The following is a 25,325-nucleotide window of genomic DNA, read 5'->3' as shown; positions in this document are numbered from 1 at the left end:
TCCCTCCCTCCACTTCTCTCTCTATCTACTGCCAGGTCTGTTTCCTCTGCCTCTCCCTCATCCGGCAGCCTCATGATGGGGCCCTGGGGAAGTCTGCCAGCGTCCCAGCAGCCGCCACTCTACAGGGGAAATCCACTCCAATTGGGTTTGGATGGTGCTCTGTGGGGAACTGTCACAATGTGTCTGTGTCTGCCTGTGTTCATCGCTACAGGCCTGGCTCTGGTTTCGATTGGTACGGAAAACTGAAAGTCAGTGGCAAAATGAGAGTTGATATGTACTGTATTCAATATGAAAAAGAAATCATTTTCCGTTTAGCTTGCAGTTTTAGTTTTACAAGGGAAACAGGAAAAAGAAACCCAGAGAAGGTGTGTGGAGAGAGAGAGACTGACCTTTACCCATATCATATCTGTCAGCTTGTAAAGGAAGAAAGAAAGAGAGGAGGATCATTTATAGATGTCACTGTGTCTCATGGTTCTGATAACCAGAGGGTCCAGAATACTTAACCCAGATACACACGCACACACACACCGGATGGACGCCACGTCCACCCCCTGTAAGCAGGTCTGCCCTGTCGCTCTCAGAGCGCTGAGAGAACAGAGGAGAACAGAGGCGAGGAGACGGTCAGCAGAGACCGGTCATCTCACACTGCACTGTGAGGGGTGGCAGGTAGCTTAGTGGTTTAGAGCGTTGGACTAGTAACCGGAAGGTTGCAAGATCGAATCCCCGAGCTGACAAGGTACAAATCGGTTGTTCTGCCCCTGAACAAGGCAGTTAACCCACTGTTCCTAGGCTGTCATTGAAAATAAGAATTTGTTCTTAACTGACTTGCCTAGTTAAATAAAGGTAAAATAAAAACTGCCTCAGAAGATCAAGCAACATGCCGATTGGACCGCCACCTTGGCCCCCCTCCTTCTACCACTCTCTCCCTCCCTAACATCATGTTCCCAGGACCTATTGGTCCTGTGATGCTGGCCAGTGAGACACTCTCTCTCTCTCTCTAGTGCAGCATTCCCCAATGGGTCAGATTTTATTTGGACCCCCCAAGCTTTAAAAATAAAATAAGCTTTTAATGTTTTGTTTTGTTGTTGGACATAAAATAATGTAAAATCACCAGGAAATCAGCTCAAAGTGATGTTAATTGAGGAAATCTGATCCCAAGTATTCCCACACATAAATAGAAAGGCATATGTGATCCTACCCCAATGTAATCAAGGTTTGAAATTATATATTTTTGGTCAAATACTATAACTGTTTAGGCTTGTTGTGGTCAATCTGCAATGTACAAATGATTTAGAACTGTGTTCCGGCCCCACCAACCAACCTGCTAAATAAAAAAATCGTCCCACAGCGGAATGTAATTGAGGACCCCTGCTCTAGATTATATCCATGTAGTCACACACACACACACACACACACACACACACACACACACACACACACACACACACACACACACACACACACACACACACACACACACACACACACACACACACACACACAGTCTTGTACAACTAACCTTGTGGGGACATACAATTCAGTACCACTCAACAACCTATTTTCCCAAACCCCTAACCTGAAAACCTAACCTAAACCCTAACCCTAGCTCGTAACCCTAAAACTTACCCCAGCTCCTAACCCTAAACCTAATTCTATCCCAAAAAGGAATTCTAACCAAAACCCCCTTAGAAATAGCAAGTATAGTTAAACCCGCCCACACACACACACACACACACACACACACACACCGTCTTGTACAACTTACCTTGTGTGGACATACAATTCAGTAATATTCAAAAACCTATTTTCCCTAACTCCTAACCCTAACCTGAAACCCTAAACCTAACCCTAGCTCCTAACCTTAAACCTAATTCTAACCCTAACACTAATTCTAACCCTAACACTAATTCTAACCCTAACACTAATTCTAACCCTAACACTAATTCTAACCCTAAACCCCCTAGAAATAGCAAGTATAGTTAAACACGTCCACAAACGGCCATACACACACACACACACACACACACACACACACACACACACACACACACACACACACACACACACACACACACACACACACACACACACACACACACACACACACACACACACACACACACACACACACACACACACACACACACACACACACACACACACACACACACACACACACACACACACACACACACACACAGCATCGTCTTGCTTGTGCTGGTTTAAAATAGGAAGCAGCAAAAAAAAAAAAAATTCTCTGTGTGTATGGCTGGATGGATGGATAAGGGCGGAGAGAGAAGGAGGAAAAACAGTTAGTTTAAAGGAGGCCTAATTGCTGGGTTAGCTTGCGGACTTCCCCTAGAGTCGGGCTGTGGCTGCTGCTTCACAGGGCCGCTTGGCGCTGCCCACCGCCGGCCCAGGTGCCCATATGCTCACACTGAGGGGGCAGTGTGTGTAGCAGCCTGGCTGCTGGATGTCTCTCTACTGCCAGCCTCTAGCCTCATTGCCCCATACAGGCACTCTGTGTTCTTTGCTCTGGTCCCAGGGGAGGCTGGGACTGGGACGGACACGGCACGGCGAGGCCTACAATTAGGCGTGCAGCGTTAATGACAGGGTCGCTGTGCGTTGGAGCAGCTGCTCCGATCAGAACCCTCCCCCCTCCCCTGTGACAGGCAGGCGATGGCGGGTGACGGCCCATGATGCCCGACTGGGGAGGTGCCCGCTGCTGCCCGCCTCGCCTGCCTGCCATGCGCACTGCAGAGAGAGAGGCCCACAGCCTGGCAGAGAGACAGTGGGAAAACTTCTCTCCGTCTCTCTCACCAGAACTGGCTGCCTGCACTCAGAATTGCACTGTCAGCGATTGGGCAGAACTCACTGGACTGTGCAGGCAGGCCAGCAGGAATCCCCCCCCCCCCCTCCCAAGGGATTTTTTGCCCTCTTTGGCTCTTTGCTCCAACGTGATTGCAATGTCATCTCCAAAGAGCAGTTTCAGGTCAATGCGGAAAAACAGTCCATTATAGGCTAGCGGGGAAAAAATTACTCTTTGGTTGATTTGATAACTAAATGACTCACAATTGCTTTAAATGCAATTTCAGAGCAGAGGGGTTTGGAGTTTCGTCTATGCTTAAGCTGACTTTTATCTCGACGTGGTTGACTCGCTTTTTTAAAGTGTATTAGAATGTGTTAGAGAAGCATAACAAGTGGACGGGAAGCCAATGTGTGCACACGCTGTGGCTCGTCTCCACGGAGTAGTGTTCGGTGCGTGTGTGTGTCCAGTACCTGTGTAGTTGGGGGGGCAGACGCAGGTGTAGTTGTTGATGCCGTCCACACAGGTGGAGTTGTTCTCACAGTCATTGTCCTCACAGTCGTCTGGGTTCACCTCACACTGTAGACCCTCGTAGCCAGGTGGACACGCACAGCTGCCGAGGGGAGAGGAGAGAGAGACGATAGGGGCCACAGTTCGATAGTTAGTTAGAGAATAGGGAACAGGGTGCCATTTCAGACACAGCCAGAGTCACAGAACCATACTGGGTACACCCTCTCTACCCTCCACACTGGGTCGAGGAAGCGTACTGGGTTTCTTTCCATTTGTCAAATCCACTCTCCAGATGCCCTCTGCTCTTTGTCTCTGGCCCCTCTATTAGTGACTAATGCCCTTTGAAAGCCTAAGACCTGGTATAAAACCTGCACTTTAATGGGAATAACAACAAAGGTAGAAATCCAGTGACATTTGAAAATGTAATCAGGTCTGTCTGTGGATTCAATAATTTCAATTAGACGTGGGTTCCTGTTTGATCCTATGTGGAAGGGCATTCATCAAGCTATACCTAAATGTCATGTGTGGAATTGGTAGACCGATTGAGACCGTACCCTTTGACTCAGGCATCACTGGCTCTGAACCTCGCTTGCATTCTTTCTCTTATTTTCTCTCTCTCTCTCTCTCTCTCTCTCTCTCTCTTTTCCGTGGTGACGCCTGCCTGCCCTGGCTGGCCTGGCTGTGCGGGCGTGGGCGGGTGGCTGGGGACAAGGCTGGCATCGTGGGTGCGCTGCGTCAGGCGAGTGGGCAGGGGAGGGTGAGATAAGCGTTACTGAGCTGTGGCGTGCGTTACCGGTGAGACGGGTAGCTTTATCAAACGCCTGTCTTCCTTTTTGAAGGCCAGCGGCTGCTGGTTGAAAAAAAGAAAAAACCGCTGAGGAGAGGAGCGGCTTTGATTTCTTTAAGCAGTTCTCCAGAGGGACTGGCTGGATAACTGATGTGTATCATTAATGAGGCAAAGAGCTGGGGTAGACCTGGGGCGGGCGGCCAAACAGTGGAAGATGAAAGAGACAGTCATCTGCCTCCATGCCTGATGAGGAACAGCTCGACCATGCCATGGGATCTCACTGAGTCACTCACACACTGAACCATCACTGCTGACTGCCTGCTACTCCTCTGGCTGTACCCACTAGATAGGAAATAGGGTGCGATTTTGGAGCGTAGCGAGGGGAGTGTGGGCCCAGTATGGTTCCATGACTACATGTAGGTAGGGTAGTGATGGTAGAGAGGTCATCGGTGTGTACCTGAACTGTTCCACTTGGCCTGGCATCAGGTGGCAGGTCCCTCCGTTGGCACAGGGCAAACTGATGCAGGCGTTGATGGCGATCTCACAGTTCTGACCCTGGGAGGGAGAGGGAGAGGGAGAGAGAGAGAGAGAGAGAGAGAGAGAGAGAGAGAGAGAGAGAGGGAGAGCGAGAGAGAGGTGTTAGACTGTCTATCACCGTGTGTGTGTGTGTGTGTGTGTGTGTGTGTGTGTGTGTGTGTGTGTGTGTGTGTGTGTAGTAGTGGTAAAGATACAGTATAGTGCCATGTGCCATTCAAGACCCTTAAGTCCACAGTCACATACAGCAGCAGCATAGGAAGAGACAGGCGGCGTCCCAAACAGCACCCCGTTCCCTACATAGGGCACTACTTTTAACCGGAGCCCTACGAACCCTGGTTAAAAGTAGTGCACCATAGAGGGAATTGGTGCTATATCATGAAGCCGTATCCTTTTCACCCACGACCGCCATGCATGTCCCTCAGAGACACTGTCTCCCTGTTGGAATTTTAAACAAAGGCCTTCGCCATCGCCACCGTGACGCCCACTTCCTCTGATCAAAGACGCCATACGGACGTTTGTTTTTTGGGGGGTTTTCACTCTCTTTCCCTCTTCTTCTCTCTCGCTCAGCTTCTCATTCTCCTCACACATTTTAATTAATTTAAGCCCAGTGGAGACCGACAGAAAACAACACGCACGCATGCACGCACCCACACAAACACCCACACAAACACACACACAAACACACAAACATTAAGATTTTAATTAAAAAGCAAGGCCAGGGGCTTTGTCCCTGTAGAGGGCTAGAGGTTAAGTTTGTATCTGTGTCTGTGGAGCAGGACACTGACAGGAATCCCATAACCAAACAAAAAGCTAATGATTAGACAAACCAACAGCACACAACACAGTGGGGACACTAAAACACACACACCACACACCCGCCAGGTACACAGACACGCACACAGGCACACACACACGCAGGCACGCACACACCCATCTGCTGGATATTCGAACGCTATTATACCCTCGGGTGGATTTGTGTGAGTTTTTCCAGCCTTTTACCAATTATTGTAACCCTTTTCAATCTCCCCTCAATACTTACACCCAAACTAACTGTTGTATTTCTCCGAGTCGTGGTTGTGTGTGTGTGTGTGTGTGTGTGTGTGTGTGTGTGTGTGTGTGTGTGTGTGTGTGTGTGTGTGTGTGTGTGTGTGTGTGTGTGTGTGTGTGTGTGTGGGCCTGTGCACTCACTTTGTAGCCAATGGGACAGGTGCAGTGGTAGGAGCCACTAACGTCGCTGGCACATGTGCCATTGTTCAGACAGGGGCCGGCAAGACAGGGGGCACACTTTGCCATCAGATTTAGATCCACTGGACCTAAGAGAGAGAGAGAGGGGGGGGGGGGGATGGAGGGATGGAGGGAAAGGGAGAGAAAATAGAGAGGGTGAGATATGGAGAGAGAGAGAGACAGAGGGAGGGAGGGACGTAGAGAGAGGCAGACACCAACAGATAGGGGGATAGGGGGAGAGAGGGAGAGGGCGATTGAGCGAAAGAGAGAGAACAAGAGCGACAGAGAGCGAGGGAGATATTAAAGAAGAAAGATTGGGAGAGTGAGTCACCCGGTGTGATTCCAGTCACTCTTTCTCTCCGCACTATTTTAAGACCTTCCTTATCCACATTTAATAAACCTTAATCTGCCTTAATCTCAGATAAATCCCAGATCAGTGTTAATTGGCATGCATGGGTACAGAGGGCAGAAATATGTGGCAGCTGGGTTCACTCCCCTTTAGAGGAGATGGAGAGAGGGAGAGAAGGGGGGAGGAAAGGTGACGGTAAGAGGGGAGTGGGAGAGAAGGGGCAAAGGAGGGAGGACGAGAAGGGAGGAAGAAAGGAGAGGGTGAGGAGGAGGAGGAGAGGCAGGGGAGGAGGGGGAAGGAGGAGAGGGATGAGGAGATGCAGGGGGAGAGGAGAGAGGGAGGGGTACAGGAAGAGGAGAAGTAGGGGAGCGAAGTGAGGAGGAGAAAGGAGAGCAGCAGATGGAGGAGGTGAGAGGATGGAGCTGTGACAGCCAGTGTTGATAATGCGTCTCACCTTTGCACTGGAAGCGGTTGAGGGGCGTGGTGAGCAGCAGGCGGTCGGCCATGTCAGGTGGTCCGGTACAGCGGGCGATGCCAGGCTCCTTGAAGCCAGCCTTCACCCACTGGGACAGCCAGCGCAGATCACAGTTACAATACAGGGGGTTGGCACCCAAAGCCCTGGGGAACAGCAAAATATAAGAGTTATGCATCTAGTGGTCACAGATGGAAGTGCAAGAGTATATGGCACAGGCAGGCATGTGTACATAACTACAGTCTATAAACACGCACTGGTCTGGCGTGCACATAACCAGTAGCACAAAGCCAATTCATACATTTAAAAAAAAACTTTTGCCTTGAACTTTCATTGCCTTTAATAAAACAGAGGATCTTCATTCATGTCTAGTATCCCATTTATTTTTGAAACTTCTCCCCTCTCAAGTCTCTTTCAGTGCAGAACACCCAAACCACAGTATGGCTACTTAAAACAACAGGCAGGATCCAGAGAAAAAGGAACAGAGGAGCCACGTGATCAATGCCTTTTAGTGGCTATAAAATGGCTTCCTGTGGGGCACACTCTGTTCTCTTGGCGCTCCCAACACAACACTGCTCTTTACTGGACCTCTGTTCTGTCACTTCACGTAAAATGGATGCTGTATAAAAGCACGGCTGTGACTCTACACTCTGTTGCTCAGATTGTCCGTGTGTGTGTGTGTGTCGTGTGTGTGACTATATTACTATTGTGGAAGACCACACACTACTATCACACTCACAGATGAGACAAAGATGTCAAATGGTTGAAGGCTCCCTCTGGTATAGTTGAAAGGTCATTTCCGTGGAGGGTCCTGAAAGAGATTGAAAACAAGAAGAGCGTCAGCGATGGGGGTGATGGCTGATGGACATCAAGCCCTCTCATTGTTTCTCCACACCCGGAGGGTCCCCAGGCTCCAGACCTTTAGCATGTTGCTAACCCTTTTAAGGCCCTGCCGTGTGAATGCAGTGGGCAGTGGTGGTGTGTCTGCCTCTGTCTGGGTTCACATTCCATTAGACGTCTCACACACACACACACACACACACACACACACACACACACACACACACACACACACACACACACACACACACACACACACACACACACACACACACACACACACACACACACACACACACAAACAGTAGACACAGGCACCACACTTACACCCCCCCACACCCACACAAACACACTGCGTGGCGTGCCAGCTCTGTGAAGTGATTTCCCTGTCCCGTCAGTCCCACCCCGCAAGCCCCAGGGCCCAGCCGCCACCCACAGGCCTGCCACAGTCAGAGGGGATCCAGAGGGCCTGACAGCAATCGAACCCACCAACCCACCGGACAGACAGCCCTACGCCTTTCAGCCTCTGCCAGACGCACCCCGGGGAGATTCTGGGTAATGAACAAGTGACAATGATGGCTGCCTGGCAACTGGTGACTTGGTAGGTCGGAGTAAAGAGAGAGAGAGAGAGAGAGAGAGAGAGAGAGAGAGAGAGAGAGTGAGCGGGAGAGGGAGAGAGATTACTCCTGGAGGCAAATCCCTTCTAATAGAGCCAGAGATTGGGACTGGTGCTGGACTACACTGTACAGACTGACTACTGCTGGGAAGAATCCAGATCAGGTTAGCAGGGAACTGGAGCTATTATACAGGAAATATATATATATATATGAGGATTGGTCTCTGCTCCCTCTGTCCTCCATCTTTCTCTCTCTCTCTCTGCCCCCTTTCTTTCTCTCTGTCTCTTTTTCTCTGTCTCTCTCTCTCTCTCTTTCTCTCTCTCTCTCTCTCTCTCTCCCACCACTCTCTTTCGCTCCATCCCTCTATCTATGAACTGGGGGACCTGATTACCCTGTGGTGCTCTCCTAGCCCAGGCCCCTGACGTGTATCTGTAGACTGTTGTGTTTCAACAGTCACCTCCTGGCCCAAGTTAATAAGCAGTGTTTTCAGCTCTATCTTAACAGCCCAGAGGAAGCAATAGAGAAGAAGAAAGAGCGTTTAGCTTCTGTTTTCTATGTTTTATTTATTTGGAGTTGTTTTGGAGCCGGGGGAGGAGGGAAAGACGGATGACAGGGAGGCAGGGAGGCAGAGGGCCCATTTATCACACTGCACACTGGGCGGAGGGGAGGAGGAATGGAGGAAGAAGAGAAGCAGAGGTGAAGAAGAGGGAGACGAAAGGGAGAGGAGAGGATAGTAGAGCGGAGAAGGGCGGGAGGCGAGCGGAATGGGAGAGGAGAAAGAGGAGAGAGGGGGAGGGGAGAATGAGAGGCAGAGGAAAGGGGGGAAGAGAGGCAGAGGAAAGGGGGGGATAACAGTAGAGAGGAGAAAGGAAGGAGTAACACTTACAGGAGACGCAGAGATTTAAGGCCATCAAATGCGTGTACTTGGATACAGCGAATCTGGTTGTAACTCAGGATCCTGTCAATCAAATGAGAGGAGACAGTTATAATTGAAACGGATGGGAACATAACACAGTGTGTGTGTGTGTGTGTGTGTGTGTGTGTGTGTGTGTGTGTGTGTGTGTGTGTGTGTGTGTGTGTGTGTGTGTGTGTGTGTGTGTGTGTGTGTGTGTGTATATGTGAGCGTGTTTTATACGACTATAAAAGTGACTACGGCCACTGTGTCCAGCCCGGTGTGGCCAGACAGCCGGTCGGCCGTGGCGTGTTGTCATGGTAACTCACAGAGTGGCGAGCTGAGTCATGTTGCTGAAGGTCATGGAGGCCACAGTGCTGATGCTGTTGTTGCTTAAGTCGCTATGTGATACCAAACACACAACAGGACACAATGTCACTTCAGAGCTGAGAAACACCTTTAAAGTCCACAGAGACAACACAGGACTGTCTAGCCATGACACAAACCCAAATGGTCAGTTTCAATGTTTCAGTAAAGAACATAGAATATCCTCTGCTGCAAAATATCTCAATACAATCAAGATTGTTTTGTCATCGTTAACATTATACAGGATCTCTGACCAGTGAGGAATATACAATGATTTAAATTGTGATTTGATTTGGAATAGACACGATACATACACAAGAGATAGTTGCTTAAGTGTGGACAGTTCTTTGGGGATGGATATCAGAAGGTTCCCTTCCATGTATCTGAAATGAGGAGCGAGGTGAAGGCATTAGATCCAGGGTTATATCAAACACACAGACGTACAGTCCACCGCTTCAAAATCACCCAATCACTATAAATCCCTTGGTTATGTCCTGATTCATGGAAGAGCATATTTATGGAACAGGTCATCCGCAAAGGAATGATGTAGCATCAGGTACACAGCAAATCAATAGATAATCAGGGCTATGCCAGGGCTGGAGGAAGGAAGCCTTCCCTGTAATGGGTAGGGAGAGTGTGTGTAGGTGAGAGTGCCTGTAGGGGTGTGTATGGATGAGAGTGTGTGTAGGGGTGTGTATTGGTGAGGGTGTGTGTAGGGGTGTGTATGGGTAAGTGTGTGTGTATGGGTAAGCTGTGTTTATGGGTAAGTGTGTGTGTATGGGTAAGCTGTGTGTATGGGTAAGAGTGTGTGTATAGTGTGTGTGTGTGTGTGTGTGTCCTGTAGAGCAGAGCAGTACAATAGGCTGGCTGGCTGTGGTTCTTCAACGAGAGAGAGAGAGAGAGAGAGAGAGAGAGAGAGAGAGAGAGAGAGAGAGAGAGAGAGGGTCTAATGGGGTCTGTCAGAGGAGGAACAGCAGATGTGTTAGCTGCCAGGGGCCCCGACTGGCTCTCATAGACCTGAGGGCACTGTTACTGCTTCGCAGTACTGTTTGTCTCTCCTACTCCCTCTCTCCATTCCCCGGCCATCGCTCTATCTATCATCTCTCTCTCATTACTCCTCCATCATCTCTCTCACTTTCTCTCGCTCTCTTTTTCTCCCTCGCTCATCTTTCTCCACTATCTCCCTCTCTTTATTCCTCCACCACCTCTCTCTCTCTTTCTCTCTCTCTCTCTTTCACTCTCTTTCTCGCTCGCCACCCCACTCTCCATCCCTTCCGCTTCGTCCTCTAAGGTGTGATGGTAAAGTGCCCAGGCAGTGTGGTGTTAATGCAGCAGTCTGTCGGTGGCTGTGTGTGCCCTTCTCCGTCTCCCAGAACACTGAGCTGTTTGGTGATGACGAATTCCCCCTCTATCCCCCGACGGTACGGCTCACTGACCTTCAACTACGGCGCTACCCAGCCTCACCCGGCCTCCTGGCAGACATCCTTCTCAACCGACGGGTTCAAAAATCGGTTCCATCTATTTCTGACACCAAACTATTGAATTGTCCTTCTGAAACATGTTTGACTTCAGCCCCGACGATGACCAATACTCTGGATAATAGTGAGGAAGGCCAGACCCAGGCTAGCCAGTCAGAGGTGGTGTGTGTGTGTGTTAGAGAGAGAGAAAGGTGTGTATATGGTGTGTGTGTGTGTGTGTGTGTGTGTGTGCATGGGACTCACAGCTCAGTGGTGTCCTTGGGGATGCCTTTGGGCAGAGTGCGCAGCCCCCGGTTACTGCAGCGCACCACTGTGTCTGAGCATGTGCACGACTCTGGGCAGCGAGACACCGGAAAACAGACATTCTCCTCAGTGCCTGCAGAGAGAGAGAGAGAGAGAGAGAGAGAGAGAGAGAGAGAGAGAGAGAGAGAGAGAGAGAGAGAGATAAGGATAGAGAGAGAGCGAGAGAGAGGGAAATGAGGGAGAGAGAGGGAGACAGAGGGCGGGGGGTGGTGGAGGGAGAGAGAGAGAGGGAAGGAGAGAGCGAGAGGGAGAGAGAAAGAGAGAGGGGAGGGAGACAGAGAGAGTAAATAAGACTAAGTCAGATGGGTGACTCCCCTTACTCTCAGCACTATTTTAAGAGCCGCCCCATTAACATTAGAGGAGTAGCTCGAGAGCGGAGGGTGGAAATGGTTTGTGATAGACATCTCACAACCCGGCAACACTGCCAGAATTTACTCGGCCCCTTTGAAAGTAGAACTCTATAAATGAAGCCCAAAGTGGAGGGGGAATCTGATAATTGCGCCACCACTTCCCAAATCTCTCCCCCAGCTGCCTTGCCTGGCGGGAGGAATTCCACCATTATTACAGTAAACATTTAATCATAATAAGAGATGCAGAAAAACAGGAGTTAAAGATCAGCCACATAATATTGTTCTTGGCCTGAGTCTCCCTCCCTCCCCTCCTCTTTAATCTAAGGCCTGAGAGATGATATCTGCAAAGGCTTGAATTGCACCCCAGATGAAAAAGAAACAGGGAATTAAGACTCTAATGGAAGGTAATGAAGTCTGAGGTCTGCTCCAACAATAACACACACAGCACTCCCTGGGTCTGGGACTGGGGCTTGCCTGCTGCTGCCTGCCTGCCCAGAGAGGCCTAGGGTCTGGATGGATGGAGAGAGAGAGGGATGGTGCTAGCCTAGTCGTATCGCCGACTCACTTTTACATGCTGTTGATTGGGGGGGACGTCAAATCTCCACAAAATGTGTTCCCCACAAATCAAAACAAACCCCCCCCAAAAAAAATTTTTTATTATACTTTCATTGAGCGACACCTTAAGTGTAATTGAAGTTACAGATGTGTAAAAATAGAAGGAGTGAGTCAGTGCGTGTGTCATTGTAGCTACAGCTATGCGGACCTTGCGGTGAAGGGATACAGATCGCACTACACCCTCCGCCTGCTCCCTCTTGTTTAGCATGTAGCTTTCAGGGCTAAATGATACAGGACAGCTATGCCTGTGGCCTGCTACAGCTATCTGAAGAAATAAAGCTTGAGAAACCCCATGCAAGGAACCTTATGGCTACAACTCGACTGTCTGGTTAGGGACTTACAGTATATAGACTGTACATTACCATTACAACTTACAGTTGAACTGACTATACGAGCACATTTTTTTGGAGCGAATCCCTCCCTACGGTCCTTAAGAGTAGAAGCGCTATTTTCCCAAGACCCCGGAGCATTTGACAAGAGGCCCACTGAGAGAGAGAGAGAGAGAGAGAGAGAGAGAGAGAGAGAGAGAGAGAGAAGGTAACGGGTCCTGGGCTCAGCCAGACAGAAGCCACACTGCAGTTCCTTGCTGGGGTTAAACTTTACAGCCAGAGTTCAGTTTCGCAGGCCTCCCTCTCTCTCACTCCGCAGGGGGAAATGACCGCGTCCTCATAAAACCCACACTGACGTGAGATAATGCGGTCGCCTACGCAACTACTGTTCCATTTTGCCTCATAGTTTCTACCTATCCATGCTGGCCTGCTCAGACAAATACTGGACTTAATAACTATGTGGGTGGACAGTGTGTGTGTGTGTGTGTGTGTGTGTGTGTGTGTGTGTGTGTGTGTGTGTGTGTGTGTGTGTGTGTGTCGTGCGTGCGTGTGTCCCGCATGCTGCCGTAGACTACAGAAGTTCAGAGACATGGAGGTGAGGGGGTTGAGTAGACTCTGAACTGAGGGTCTTGGGCCTACAGCTAGTAACAGGTGGAAGCAGCCGATTTCGTGGTGAGTTTTACGCAGCCAGTGGGATTTCATGGGAAGTAGATATGAATGGCTTGTAGATGGATGTAGACGGGTAGGAGTGACAATAGCTGAGACAGATCTAGAGCAACTCCTGCTAGAAGTCAGGGCCAGGGGCCCCTGGACACAAAGCCTGGTGTCATAAGGCCCTTTACAATGTGCCTGGGGCCAGGAAACAGAGGTATTGTTCAGTACTAGTGATGGAAGGTTAGATGGATGGGTTGTGGAAGAAACAGGGCCAGGTGTGTGAGGGACATAGTGTGTGTGTGCACGCGCACATGGTGTGTATGTTGCGTGCATGCATGCACGCATTTATTTGTGCACCATACCGTCGCAGGTAAAGTCAGGGTTAGCCACGTCCTGGATGGGGATCTCCTTGAGGAAGGCAGGTTTCTGGCAGCGAGGGTTCCCACTCACAACCCTGGTCTTCTTCAGCCACAGACCCAGCCAGGCCAGGTGGCAATCACACACATAGGGGTTGGACAGCAGGTTACTGAGGGGGGATAGAAAGAGAGAGAGAGAGAGAGAGAGAGAGAGAGAGAGAGAGAGAGAGAGAGAGAGAGAGAGAGAGAGAGAGAGAGAGAGAGAGAGAGAGAGAGAGAGAGAGAGAGAAAAGAGAGCGAGAAAGAAAGAGAGAGCGAGCGAGCGAGAGAAAGAGAGAGAGAGAGAGAAAGAGAGAGCGAGCGAGCGAGAGAAAGAGAGAGAGAGAGAGAAAGAGAGAGCGAGCGAGCGAGAGAAAGAGAGAGAGAGAGAGAGAGAGAGAGAGAGAGAGAGAGAGAGAGAGAGAGCGAGAAAGAAAGAAAGAAAGAAAGAGAAAGAGAGAGAGCGAGAGAGAGAGAGAGAGAGAGAGAGAGAGCGATAGAGATATAGAAAATGTGTCAGTACATGACAGTCAGACTCACTTGGGCTTCAGGTTTGTAGCCTTTGACAGCCAACTTACAAGACCAGTGTAGACTAGACTAGATGAGCTGATCACTGAAGAGGACAATGAACACTGAGCCATGTCGTGACCTGTATTTGACCTGGGAAATGGTGGGGAGAAATGATACCTAGCATTGAGCTGCCATTAGTGGTGTTTAACTTTTCACCCTCGACTGAGTCCCACTTAAGCACCAGTACACACAGTGAGAGATATTAAATGCAGAGTCGAATGTGCCTCCGGGGATGACTCACTCAAGTCCAGATGGGAAGCGGTTCAGTGTGTGTCTCTGTGTGTGTGTAGGGCTGTAATGTGGGGCCGGTAGTGACTGGAGCGCTAACACAGCCCACAGTTTACAGGGATAAGCTGGGAAGGCCTTTCTTTTTTTGAGAACAGAGGAGCTGAGGCGACTCCTGTGATATCAAAGCCACAGTGTGGATTCATTATAGGATGTTGACCTTCCAATGCACCGTCATCCACCTGCCTAACCCGGCCTCACCGCAAGAGATTTGTGTCGTTCCAAGAAATGGATACCTATTGATTCCCTATGATATTTTAAGTGGAAATTATCCACCAATATTGAATTTTAAAAGCCTGTTACATGTATATTGAATGAATTGCACTAATACAGACCACATGGAGATTTCAATAAATGCAATTTTTTAAATATGAATAAAGGGTTGCTGAAGTGCCAAAATTCAGCATTTTGACACGTCCCTCCGTCAAGCCTGTGTCACTTCTAGGAAGATGTCAACCCACTTATTCCCAACATTTCTCCAAGTTTCACCATCATTTTAAAGGCCTAATTATTTTGCTGCTTTAACAAAGTCATTTCTGACTATTATTATTTATATAAATGCAATTAGCGATGAATTGACGTCTTTTCAAGGCCAACCCTGTTATTCAAACAATTTACCCCTTAAAAATGTTTCATCATTCTACCAAGTTGAATGATTCACAGCAGGTGACATCGTTCGGGTCCTCTGAACAGCGTGGCGGAAAAGGAAGTTAGACTTCACTCTCTTTTGATCTATTTCTAATTGTTTTATCATCGTTTGACTGAGGCGGTCGAGCTCAACACATCAACCCTGTTCACTCAATTAATGTTAGGAAAAAATGTGATTTGATTTAACTTTCATTATGTGGTAAATTATGTAAAATTCCCAATTTCATGAACACCAGGTGGTCCCATGCTCTTCACCACATATGGAGTAATGGCCGATCTTCACCTAAAACCTTCACTAGTTTGATATGTGAGTGTATTTGTACAAGGGATACTTGATCAATGAGAAAATGTTGGATTATCTCAAACATGCTTGTAAATAATAGTTAGGCAGTCACATAAGTGTCAGTAACATTGTTGACAGACAGTGTGGTACGAGTGCAGATAAAATGCTTTTAGTTCATAGGACTGTAATGCCTGAAATGGGAAAATATGGTTTTCTGTAGGCGAAACAAATCTTTTTTTTTTTTACGTTTGCATGTCTAAAAGGCACCCCTTTCGTGGAATGACCCATTTAACGCCATACGTTAAGTCTTTCCCCTCGCCATAGAGTTTGATTTGAATTATTACTTGTGTATCCCCCGGTAAACAAAGTATTGTCATATGTATTTACTATGAGAAGAGAAAATAATGACAAAATACATTTTCCATTGCTTTGTATCTCCAGGCAGGCAGATGCTGTTATAAAGCACAATATCAAAAGTCCCAGAAAAGTACAGAACAGTTTAAGCTAATATTATTAATGAGACACAAAATGGCAAGTAAAAAAAAAAGATTAAAAAAAAGAAGCTATTTGTGTTGCGACAATCACGGCAGTCGTCCGTCTCTCCCCCCCCCACCACACACAGAGTAACCTCTGTCCTGACTGTTGCCTTTACCCAACTGGTCCCACCCACCGGGTGGAAACACTTGCTGCCTCCCGGCTCTAATTTAGGCCTGAGAGAGGAGGGAAGAAGAGAGAGAGAGCGAGAGAGATCAGGAGGCAGCTCTGGCTCAGCCTGATTGACTGTTTCTCTGCTGCACTTGTACACTGGGATAACAGCTGGGCAAACACAGTGCTGTGCTGCTGCCTGGCCTGGCCTGCTCTACGCAGTGCTGGTTCACAACCCAGCCGGTATTTTTAGGCGGGCCGCACTGAAACGGATCCGGCTGTGTCAGCCGCAGGGTAATTAGAGAGCTGGCAGACCACAGCAGCCCTTTCACTCTCCTCTCCCTCCCTCTCCGTGAGAGTCAGGAGGGAGGGAGAGAGAGAGAGAGAGAGAGAGAGAGAGAGAGAGAGAGAGAGAGAGAGAGAGAGAGAGAGAGGGAGGGAAAGAGAGGGAGGGAGAGAGCGGGAGGGACAGCGAGAGAAAGGGAAGAAGAAACCTCTGGCATTCTAAACATGAACATGACTCCGTGTACTGGGTTGCATGTGAGGTGCTGGCGGTTGCACGTCCGGAAATGTCAGCCTCTAATCTTTTATTCATCTGATAAATGTTCAGTTATTAATACATCCTCTCCTGGGTGGCGATGGGTACGATGCATAACACTGACTCACGCACTGTGTTTTCAATAAGAGCATTATGTCTCCTCTCATTTCAATACTGATCACATCTGACAGTTTCATCTCGGACACGACATAACTTCAACGCTATCGACGAAAATATTGCATCATTTCAAATCATGTTCCACTGCAACGTGAGTCAATATTTGTAGAGCGGCCAAAAAGGACAATTCTCATGCTGTTGCTAGTTTTGGAAAGATACAACTATATTTTTTTGATGCTCCAGAAGGCGCGGGCGCATATAGCAGACTATGTGTAGCTTGATAACAAGTGTCGAGAGACTGAAACAAAACAGGCTTGTAATTACCAAGACCATCTGCAAGCAATATTCTAAATCCATAGAGAGCTGTGATTGCAGATAAAACACTGGATGTTGTCTGTCTTTCCAGACTGGGATGTGTCGGTGCTAGAGAGGACGGTGTGATCATTCAGACGGTCGGGTGGTAGGAAGAGCTGCGGAAGAGGAGGTTGACGGCAGGTAGCCTAGCGGTTAAGAGCGCTTGGGCCAGAAACGGAAAGGTCGCTGGTTCGAATCCGGAGACGACGAGGTGGAATATCTGCCGGTGTGCCCTTGAGCAAGGCACTTAACCCTAGTTGCTCTGGATAAGAGTGTCTGCTAAATGAATACAATGTAAAACAAATGTGAAATGAGGAGGCGGGACAGAGGGGGATAAGGTGGAAGACAGGTAGGTAGAGAACGATGGGAAGGAAAGAGGGAGGGAGATGAGACTAACATGGAGAGGGTGGTGATCACACAGACAATCAGGTGGTGGAGGATGGAGAGAGAGAGATGGAGAGAGGGAAGGCTTACATGGTGGAGAGGGAGTGCAGCGTAGTGAAGGCTCCCGGGGCGATGGTGGAGATCCGGTTGTCGTAGAGGGACAGCAGACGTACAGAGCTCAGGCCTGTGAAAGTGGTGTTGTCCACACAGCCTATCTGGTTACTCCTCAGCATCCTTTTGTGGAGACACACACACAGAGAGAGAGAGAGCATGGTGAGATGGGGAACACTGTGGCACAGATGATCAGCAGAACTAGGAGTTTTTCCTGAATCCATGACCTGACTAGGTAAAACTACAGGCCCAAGTTCTACTGTATCTCTTACAGCCTGTCTAGTGTATTCTGAATGAGAGCTACTCCTAAACAGCATTGATGTGAGACTGTTAGACTGCAGTGTAGACAGGTGTTGAACATGTCTCCAGCTCTGGGGCGGTGTGGTTGGGGCCAACGGAGGCCCATATTCTCAACACATCCAGAGAAGTCCAGATCTAATCAGGGTCTGGTATAATCTAATGTTAGTGTGACTAGAAGTGTTTTGGCCCAGAAGGGGAGTTTGATTTGGTCCGGGCAAGTGTACAGTGGCTTTGGGGACACATGGAATGGGAAGAGAGGGGAGGGGGGGGCAAAAGTGCCCTGCCAGCACTCATTAGTGGTTTTGGGGGGGGGCCAGAGGAGAGGTACGGCACAGAAGGCAGGCTCTGGGGACCGTCCTGGGTCAACTGTCCACATCTGCTGCCTGGCAGAGGGCCTGTGTGGGGCAGATGCTGCCTGGCTGCCAGGGTTAGGTTGGGCAGCATGGCACGGCACCCCAGCCCAGAGAGCGAGGAGGAGGGGGAGAGAGAGATGCAGTGATGATGAAGTTGGGAAAGAAGGGGAAGGGGTGAGAAAGGAAGAGGAAAAAGCCCAGGGGAGGGAGGGAGCGGTGCACCACGGCCAAAAACAATCAGGGCTTTCAAACTAAAGCCACTGGAAAAAAAATGAAAAAAGAAAACGGGGGAAATGCAAACCAGAGCCCGTCTGTGATGAAAATGTGAAAGCAGCAAATTCAGCATTAGGCTCTGACAGGCAGGGATCTGAAACAGGCAAACTCAATTTGGGACCATGCTCCTGGGATTTAAAAGCCACTAAATTCAATACTGCAGGACCATGATCCATTCATTTGCTCCCATGATCGGCTCTCTCGACCCCCCCGTTTGCTTCATTAGGGCCAAAAGAGGCCCCCTCAGAAAGCCTTTCTGGCCATCAGTTAGGCTATAGAGCATGACTTGTTTGCTCTGTTTTGTGTCTAAATAAGGCGGCTATGACTGTGCATCTAATCTGGAGAGCGAGCAAGCGAGCGAGAGAGAGAGAGAGAGCGAGAGAGAGAGAGAGAGAGAGAGAGAGAGAGGGAGCGAAACCTTGTGTGGTTGATGTGATGTCACTGGGCCTGTTGTTTTCTTGGGGGCTTGCGTCAGTTATCTTCTAAATATTATTTCCCAGAATGCACTCACTCATTAGTATCTAGACATCTGTTTAGAGAACGGGTACATGTTACATAGCAACTACTGTCTGTTTGGGAGTGTGTGTGTGTGTGTCTGTGAATGTTTGTGGAGTAATAGGGAATGTATTGTGTGGGTACGGGATTGGAATAAAAATCTAATCAAATCAAATTGTATTTGTCACACGCTTCGTAGACGACAGTGTAGACTAACAGTGAAATTCTTACTTACAGGTCCCTTTCCAACAATGCAGAGTTAAAGATAAAGATTTTTTTTAAAAAAGGATAGGTATTCACGCACTACTGTACTGTCTCTTTGGATAAAAGCTATATGGCTTACTGTAAACTATACTATTATTATGATATTAATGTATATTATTATTTTAGCTACGTATGAATAAAGTTTTTCTGATGAATTACTGTCACTACAGCAAACATATCTGACCACTGAAGAAGGGTCATCACTATCTGGCCAAGTTGCAAAGTCGGAAGCACAGTAGTTCTACAATTTCTCTACTTTAAATCTGATTTTAAACCTAACCCTAACCTTAACCACACTGCTGGACTTATGCCTAACCCTCACCTTCAATTAAGAACTAAAATGTCATTTTTTTGTTGTTTTAATACATTTTACGGTGTAGCCAATTTTGACTTTGTAGCTTGGCCATCTAGTGGGAACCCCGAAGAAGGGCATCTGCTCTAAACCTCTATATCCTTAAGATGGCCGCTCGGCTCCACTCACAGTGTCTTGAGTCCAGTGAGACCTCTAAACATGCGTCCCTGCAGTGCCTGCAGCTTGTTGCCAGTCAGCAGAACCTCCAAGACCCCCGCAGCTCCGTCAAAGGCCCCCTCACGGATATCCCGCAGCTTGTTGTTGCTAAGGTTACTGTGAGAGAGGGGTTAGAGAGAGAGAGAGAGAGAGAGAGAGAGAGAGAGAGAGAGAGAGAGAGAGAGAGAGAGGACCATGGTAAATATCATACTGTCTAATTAAAGATCTTGTTACCTAGACATCATTATAACCACCCACACAAACACTTCTCATTAGCCTCTCACTACTGTAATGGGGAAAATCAATCACCAGGCCTAATTGGGTTAACGTTAGTCTCTCCTTCTGCCTCCTAGTCTTTCCCCAGTGGGCGAAACTGGTTATTAAAATGACGTCATCTCGACCAGTTTTACCCGCTGTGTCAGTCTTAACTCAAACATCCCTAAGAACGATGGGTTAAAAACAACAGGTGATATCTATAGGATTCCTAAGTGTGACGGGTTGCAAAACATGTCTATAGCGGTTGTCCACGGCGGACATCTTCTATTCTTATCTGTACTTTGGTGAGGAGGAGGGGGGGAGGGAGGGAGTTTAGACGTTGCCCAATTTATAACTCCTCTGACGATGCTAGGTGGTATGCAATGTCATGCTTAATAAATCACTGTTCCTCCTTATGGTGTGTACAGCTATAACAGCCATGGCTTTTTCCGTCTTCCTGGAGTGGGCTGTAAATATCGCCTGCCTGTAAATCACGTTGCCCTCGCTCCTATTTAGATGGAATATTCCCCAGCCTCTCACTCTGCTCCCCCATCTCTCCTCTCCTCCCCAGTATCTCCTCTCCTTTCATGTAAACTCCTCTCCTTTCATCTACCCCCCCCACCCACCCACCCACCCACCCACCCACCCTAGATTGACGCTGTTCATTGCATATGAAGCTGCTGTCGACATAAACTTCCCAGACAAGACAAGCCCTGACTGCGACACAACACGACAATTCAGCCTGTATGTATGCATGTTTTAAAAGGCAAGGGAGAGAGGAAGACAGCCATACATCTTCTTCAGGTTGGGGAGCTTCTTAAAAGTCCCCACGGCCTCCAGGACGGAGATTTCATTGTCGTTCAGGCGCCTGTAGTGGAGAAAGAGAATGTTAAAATGAAGGTTAATGGCCCCGCAGTGACTGAGTGAGTCAGAGAGCAGTCGCAAAAGCCAGACAAAAGACGTTCCAAAAAAAAAAAATGACGCTCACTTAATTCTATACTTCTATACTTTTCAAAGGAGTCATCAATATTCAAATTGCTCACAGTTTGTGTGATGGACGAGTCTGTCTTGTTTAGCGTGGTCATTTGTATGAGAATGAGATAAAGGTTTGGTGTGCTTGGTGCTGTGTCTATTTGTGTGTGTATACTGTATGTGTGTGTGTGTGTGTTTGTGTGATCCAGCTGGCTGCTGGTGCATGGCATGGATCCATCTCTCTGTAATCTCTCTGAGCTCCGTCGCTTTGGCCTGGAGGGGAACGCTTCTAACGACCCACCGCTCTTTAAGAGCGGAGAGAGGGACGGAGGGAGAGAGCGCGATGGAGGTCGAGAGGAGAAACGGCGAGGAGAGGAAGACAGAGAGAGAGAGAGAGAGAGAGAGAGAGAGAGAGAGAGAGAGAGAGAGAGAGAGAGAGAAAGAGAGAGATATTTTGTCTTCTGAGAGGAAGGGAGCGTGGTTGAGAATGAGGAGTGCGTGTTTGGCGACGGGCGACGGCCTTCTCGGCTTCAGCCTTTGCTGACAGGACACACCTTGGGGAAAGGTCAACCAGACGTAGAAGAACGCGGTCATGCGTTTCCCTGGGAAGGGAAAGCTCCCTCTAAATAAGTGACGGTGTGGAGGGGAAGACGGCAGCAGCAGACCCCCAGATCAGATCCATGACATACGATCTACACCAGGGGAGCCGTGATGGTGAGCGATGTGAAACTAATGGGAATGGGTGACAGGGGCCGGAGGAGAGAAAAAGAAAGATTGAGAGAGTGAGAGAGCAAGAGAGAGTGAGTGAGAGAGAGAGAGAGAGAGAGCGAGAGAGAGAGAGAGAGAGAGAGAGAGAGAGAGAGAGAGAGAGAGAGAGAGAGGAGAGAAAAAGTCCTGATGTGGTGTGTGTCCTCTAGCCAGTGAAGGGCAACATTTCGTTTCCCTGACATGCTCTGCCCTGGGACTTGGCCAGAGTGGAACTGGGCCTAATAGCCTGGGAGAGGCTGATGCTAATAGTTAGCCATCAGTCACTGGGAGATGGGGCTATTGTGAGGGTGAGCAGCTAGCACTGATGGGGCTGGGGGATAGAGAGAGGGGGATAGAGAGAGGGGGGGGATAGAGAGATGTCTGGGAGATAGAGAGATGGTCTGGGGAGATAGAGAGAGGTCTGGGGAGATAGAGAGAGGGCTGGGGAGATAGAGAGAGGGCTGGGGGATAGAGAGAGGGCTGGGGAGATAGAGAGAGGTCTGGGCGATAGAGAGAGGTCTGGGGAGATAGAGAGAGGGCTGGGGAGATAGAGAGAGGTCTGGGAGATAGAGAGAGGGCTGGGAGATAGAGAGAGGGCTGGGGGATAGAGAGAGGGCTGGGGGATAGAGAGAGGGCTGGGAGATAGAGAGAGGACTGGGAGATAGAGAGAGGGCTGGGAGATAGAGAGAGGGCTGGGGGATAGAGAGAGGTCTGGGAGATAGAGACAGGTCTGGGAGATAGAGAGAGGTCTGGGAGATAGAGAGAGGTCTGGGAGATAGAGAGAGGGCTGGGAGATAGAGAGAGGTCTGGGAGATAGAGAGAGGGCTGGGAGATAGAGAGAGGGCTGGTAGATAGAGAGAGGGCTGGGAGATAGAGAGAGGGCTGTGGGATAGAGAGATGGCTGGGGGATAGAGAGAGGGGGATAGAGAGAGGGGGATAGAGAGATGGCTGGGAGATAGAGAGATGGCTGGGGGATAGAGAGAGGGCTGGGGGATAGAGAGAGGTCTGGGAGATAGAGAGAGGTCTGGGAGATAGAGAGAGGTCTGGGCGATAGAGAGAGGGCTGGGGAGATAGAGAGAGGGCTGGGAGATAGAGAGAGGGCTGGGAGATAGAGAGAGGGCTGGGAGATAGAGAGAGGGCTGGGGAGATAGAGAGAGGGCTGGGAGATAGAGAGAGGGCTGGGGGATAGAGAGAGGGCTGGGGGATAGAGAGAGGGCTGGGGGATAGAGAGAGAGCTGGGGGATAGAGAGAGGGCTGGGGGATAGAGAGAGGGCTGGGAGATAGAGAGAGGGCTGGGAGATAGAGAGAGGGCTGGGAGATAGAGAGAGGGCTGGGGGATAGAGAGAGGGCTGGGGGATAGAGAGAGGGCTGGGGGATAGAGAGAGGCCTGGGGGATAGAGAGAGGGCTGGGGGATAGAGAGAGGGCTGGGGGATAGAGAGAGGGCTGGGGGATAGAGAGAGGGCTGGGGGATAGAGAGAGAGCTGGGGAGATAGAGAGAGGGCTGGGGGATAGAGAGAGGGCTGGGAGATAGAGAGAGGGCTGGGAGATAGAGAGAGGGCTGGGAGATAGAGAGAGGGCTGGGGGATAGAGAGAGGGCTGGGGGATAGAGAGAGGGCTGGGGGATAGAGAGAGGCCTGGGGGATAGAGAGAGGGGCTGGGGGATAGAGAGAGGGCTGGGAGATAGAGAGAGGGCTGGGAGATAGAGAGAGGGCTGGGAGATAGAGAGAGGGCTGGGGGATAGAGAGAGGGCTGGGAGATAGAGAGAGGGCTGGGAGATAGAGAGAGGGCTGGGAGATAGAGAGAGGGCTTGGGGATAGAGAGAGGGCTGGGAGATAGAGAGAGGGCTGGGGGATAGAGAGAGGGCTGGGGGATAGAGAGAGGGGAGAGAAGGGTAACTAAAGTATGTGAAGGCTTTCTACATTAACACAACTATGCCAAGACAGAAAGAATGACCATGGACCCGGAGAGAGAAGAAATAGTACTAGATGTGATGTGAATGTTGTGTGTGTGTGTGTGTGTGTGTGTGTGTGTGTGTGTGTGTGCGTGCGTGCGTGCGTGCGTGCGTGCGTGTGTGGTTGGCTGTGTGCTCTTACAGGTCTGTGGTGTGCTCGGGGAGGTGTGGGGGCAGTTTGGTCAGTTTGAGGTTGGAGCAGTCCACCACGGTTCCCTCACAGCGACACTTCTCTGGACACACCAGGTCCTGGAAACACTCTCCACTCAATCTGCTACGGTAGTCCTCTGTACCTGGACGAGGGACAGAGGGGTGGGAGGGGGACAGGAAAGGGGAGAGGAGGGATGATTTACAGACCATCAGGGAACTACGACATTGATGGAAAACCTCAAATTCTAATTTAGGTAGCCTGGTCCCAGATCTGTTTGTGCTGTCTCGCCAACTCCTATGTCACGCCGGGTGACAGTGACCATAGGAGTCGGCAAGACAGCACAAACAGATATGGGACAAGGCATTGACTTACGCATCGGGCCTATTACTGGAACGCAATGCCTCTTAAACATACACTATACAGAACATACATACAGAACATACATACAGGACCAAAAGAAGAGCGCACGCACACCTATTCACCTCTTAGAAAGAACACCCACAAACACCTACGCCTCATTTGGAAAAGCACAGTTGAGAGAGAGGTCAATTCCAGGAGGTCGGTAGCTTGGAGATGTTTTGACAGAGTAATAGAGGGTTGTTTTTCCGGTACGTGGGTTGTTGGACGGTTGTAGCTAAGTCTGGTTCCCATCACACAAGCCTTCCCTTGGCACCGCTGTTTATGCTGCTCATCCCATCTCTATCTCCACCAGTGATCCGAGAGAGCCTTTGACTGTGGGAGCTCCAAGACCCAGACAGGCAGACCCAACCGGGGCCCACCGGGCGAGAAGTGAGGCCGGGGCCTCTCCCCTCTCTCTCCTGGGAAAACCACTGGGCCTGGCTCACAACACGCCGGCTTTCACGGACTCTGTCCCAAATGGCACACTAGTGCACCGCTTAGGGATCAGGGTGCCATTTGGGATGCAGGCCACTGCCATGCAGGAGCAGGACAGCGGGGTGACAGAAAGCAGAGGAGGGAAGAGAGGAGTGGGAGGAGGGGGAGGAGGAGGAGGAAGAGGAGGAAGAGGAGGAAGAGGAGGAGGGAGGAACACGACTCTTCAACAACACGGAGGAAGAAGGGAGGATTGTAGTGTATCACTTTGTAGTCTCCCTCTGTGAAGGAGAAGGGGGGGAGCAGAATGGAGGGGTGGCTCGTCTTTTCTTTTCTCTTTTCCTTTTCTCAGCACCACCACCGGGCGGGCGGGCGGGCGGGCGGGCGTGTCCAGCGGTCCCTGGTGCTTGACGGAACCATGTGAGGCGAGTGTAGGCGGGGGCACATGGTTAGATCAAGCACAAGAGACAGCTGCACCAGGTAGACAGAAGTAGGCGCGAGGAACAGGTAGGTAGGTAGGTAGGTAGGTAGTGAGGCAGAGTGAGGGTGAGCTGAGGGCAACAGGAACAGGAACAGCCAGGAACAGACAGGAGCAGCTGGGACAGGAAGCTGATCGAGGTGACTGGCTGACGGACTTTCCTCCCAACACTGTCCCTCCCCAGTCCCCACACCCATGCACACAGGGCCCCCAGGGGCCACACTACACCGTCTGTAACCCCACAGCATAGGGAAAGGCCCAAACACTGGGACACATACAGTATAGAC

At 49.7% G+C, this 25,325-nt stretch overlaps 1 protein-coding gene across 3 annotated transcripts in view; it reads right to left on the bottom strand.

The window, feature by feature from the left end:
• Positions 1-25,325, bottom strand: part of LOC106604933 (slit homolog 3 protein) — a 199,708-nt gene that overhangs the window by 17,858 nt on the left and 156,525 nt on the right. For 2 of the 3 annotated variants that reach the window (XM_014200077.2, XM_014200079.2), the window contains 15 exons: positions 23,721-23,871; positions 20,701-20,775; positions 19,626-19,769; positions 17,439-17,582; positions 13,492-13,655; positions 11,122-11,254; positions 9,715-9,783; positions 9,364-9,435; positions 9,029-9,100; positions 7,425-7,496; positions 6,668-6,831; positions 5,829-5,953; positions 4,561-4,658; positions 3,280-3,419; positions 390-413 (listed from right to left, as the gene is read on the bottom strand). In XM_014200077.2, the coding sequence (XP_014055552.1) occupies positions 390-413; positions 3,280-3,419; positions 4,561-4,658; positions 5,829-5,953; positions 6,668-6,831; positions 7,425-7,496; positions 9,029-9,100; positions 9,364-9,435; positions 9,715-9,783; positions 11,122-11,254; positions 13,492-13,655; positions 17,439-17,582; positions 19,626-19,769; positions 20,701-20,775; positions 23,721-23,871 (1,647 nt within the window). The remainder of the gene's footprint in view (positions 1-389; positions 414-3,279; positions 3,420-4,560; positions 4,659-5,828; positions 5,954-6,667; positions 6,832-7,424; positions 7,497-9,028; positions 9,101-9,363; positions 9,436-9,714; positions 9,784-11,121; positions 11,255-13,491; positions 13,656-17,438; positions 17,583-19,625; positions 19,770-20,700; positions 20,776-23,720; positions 23,872-25,325) is intronic. The other variant, XM_014200078.2, reaches the window with a different exon arrangement.

This window comes from Salmo salar, chromosome ssa05 (assembly GCF_905237065.1).
Source record: "Salmo salar chromosome ssa05, Ssal_v3.1, whole genome shotgun sequence".
Classification (NCBI taxonomy): domain Eukaryota; kingdom Metazoa; phylum Chordata; class Actinopteri; order Salmoniformes; family Salmonidae; genus Salmo; species Salmo salar.
Note: the sequence above shows the minus strand (reverse complement) of the source record. Positions and strands in the feature narration are given on the sequence as shown.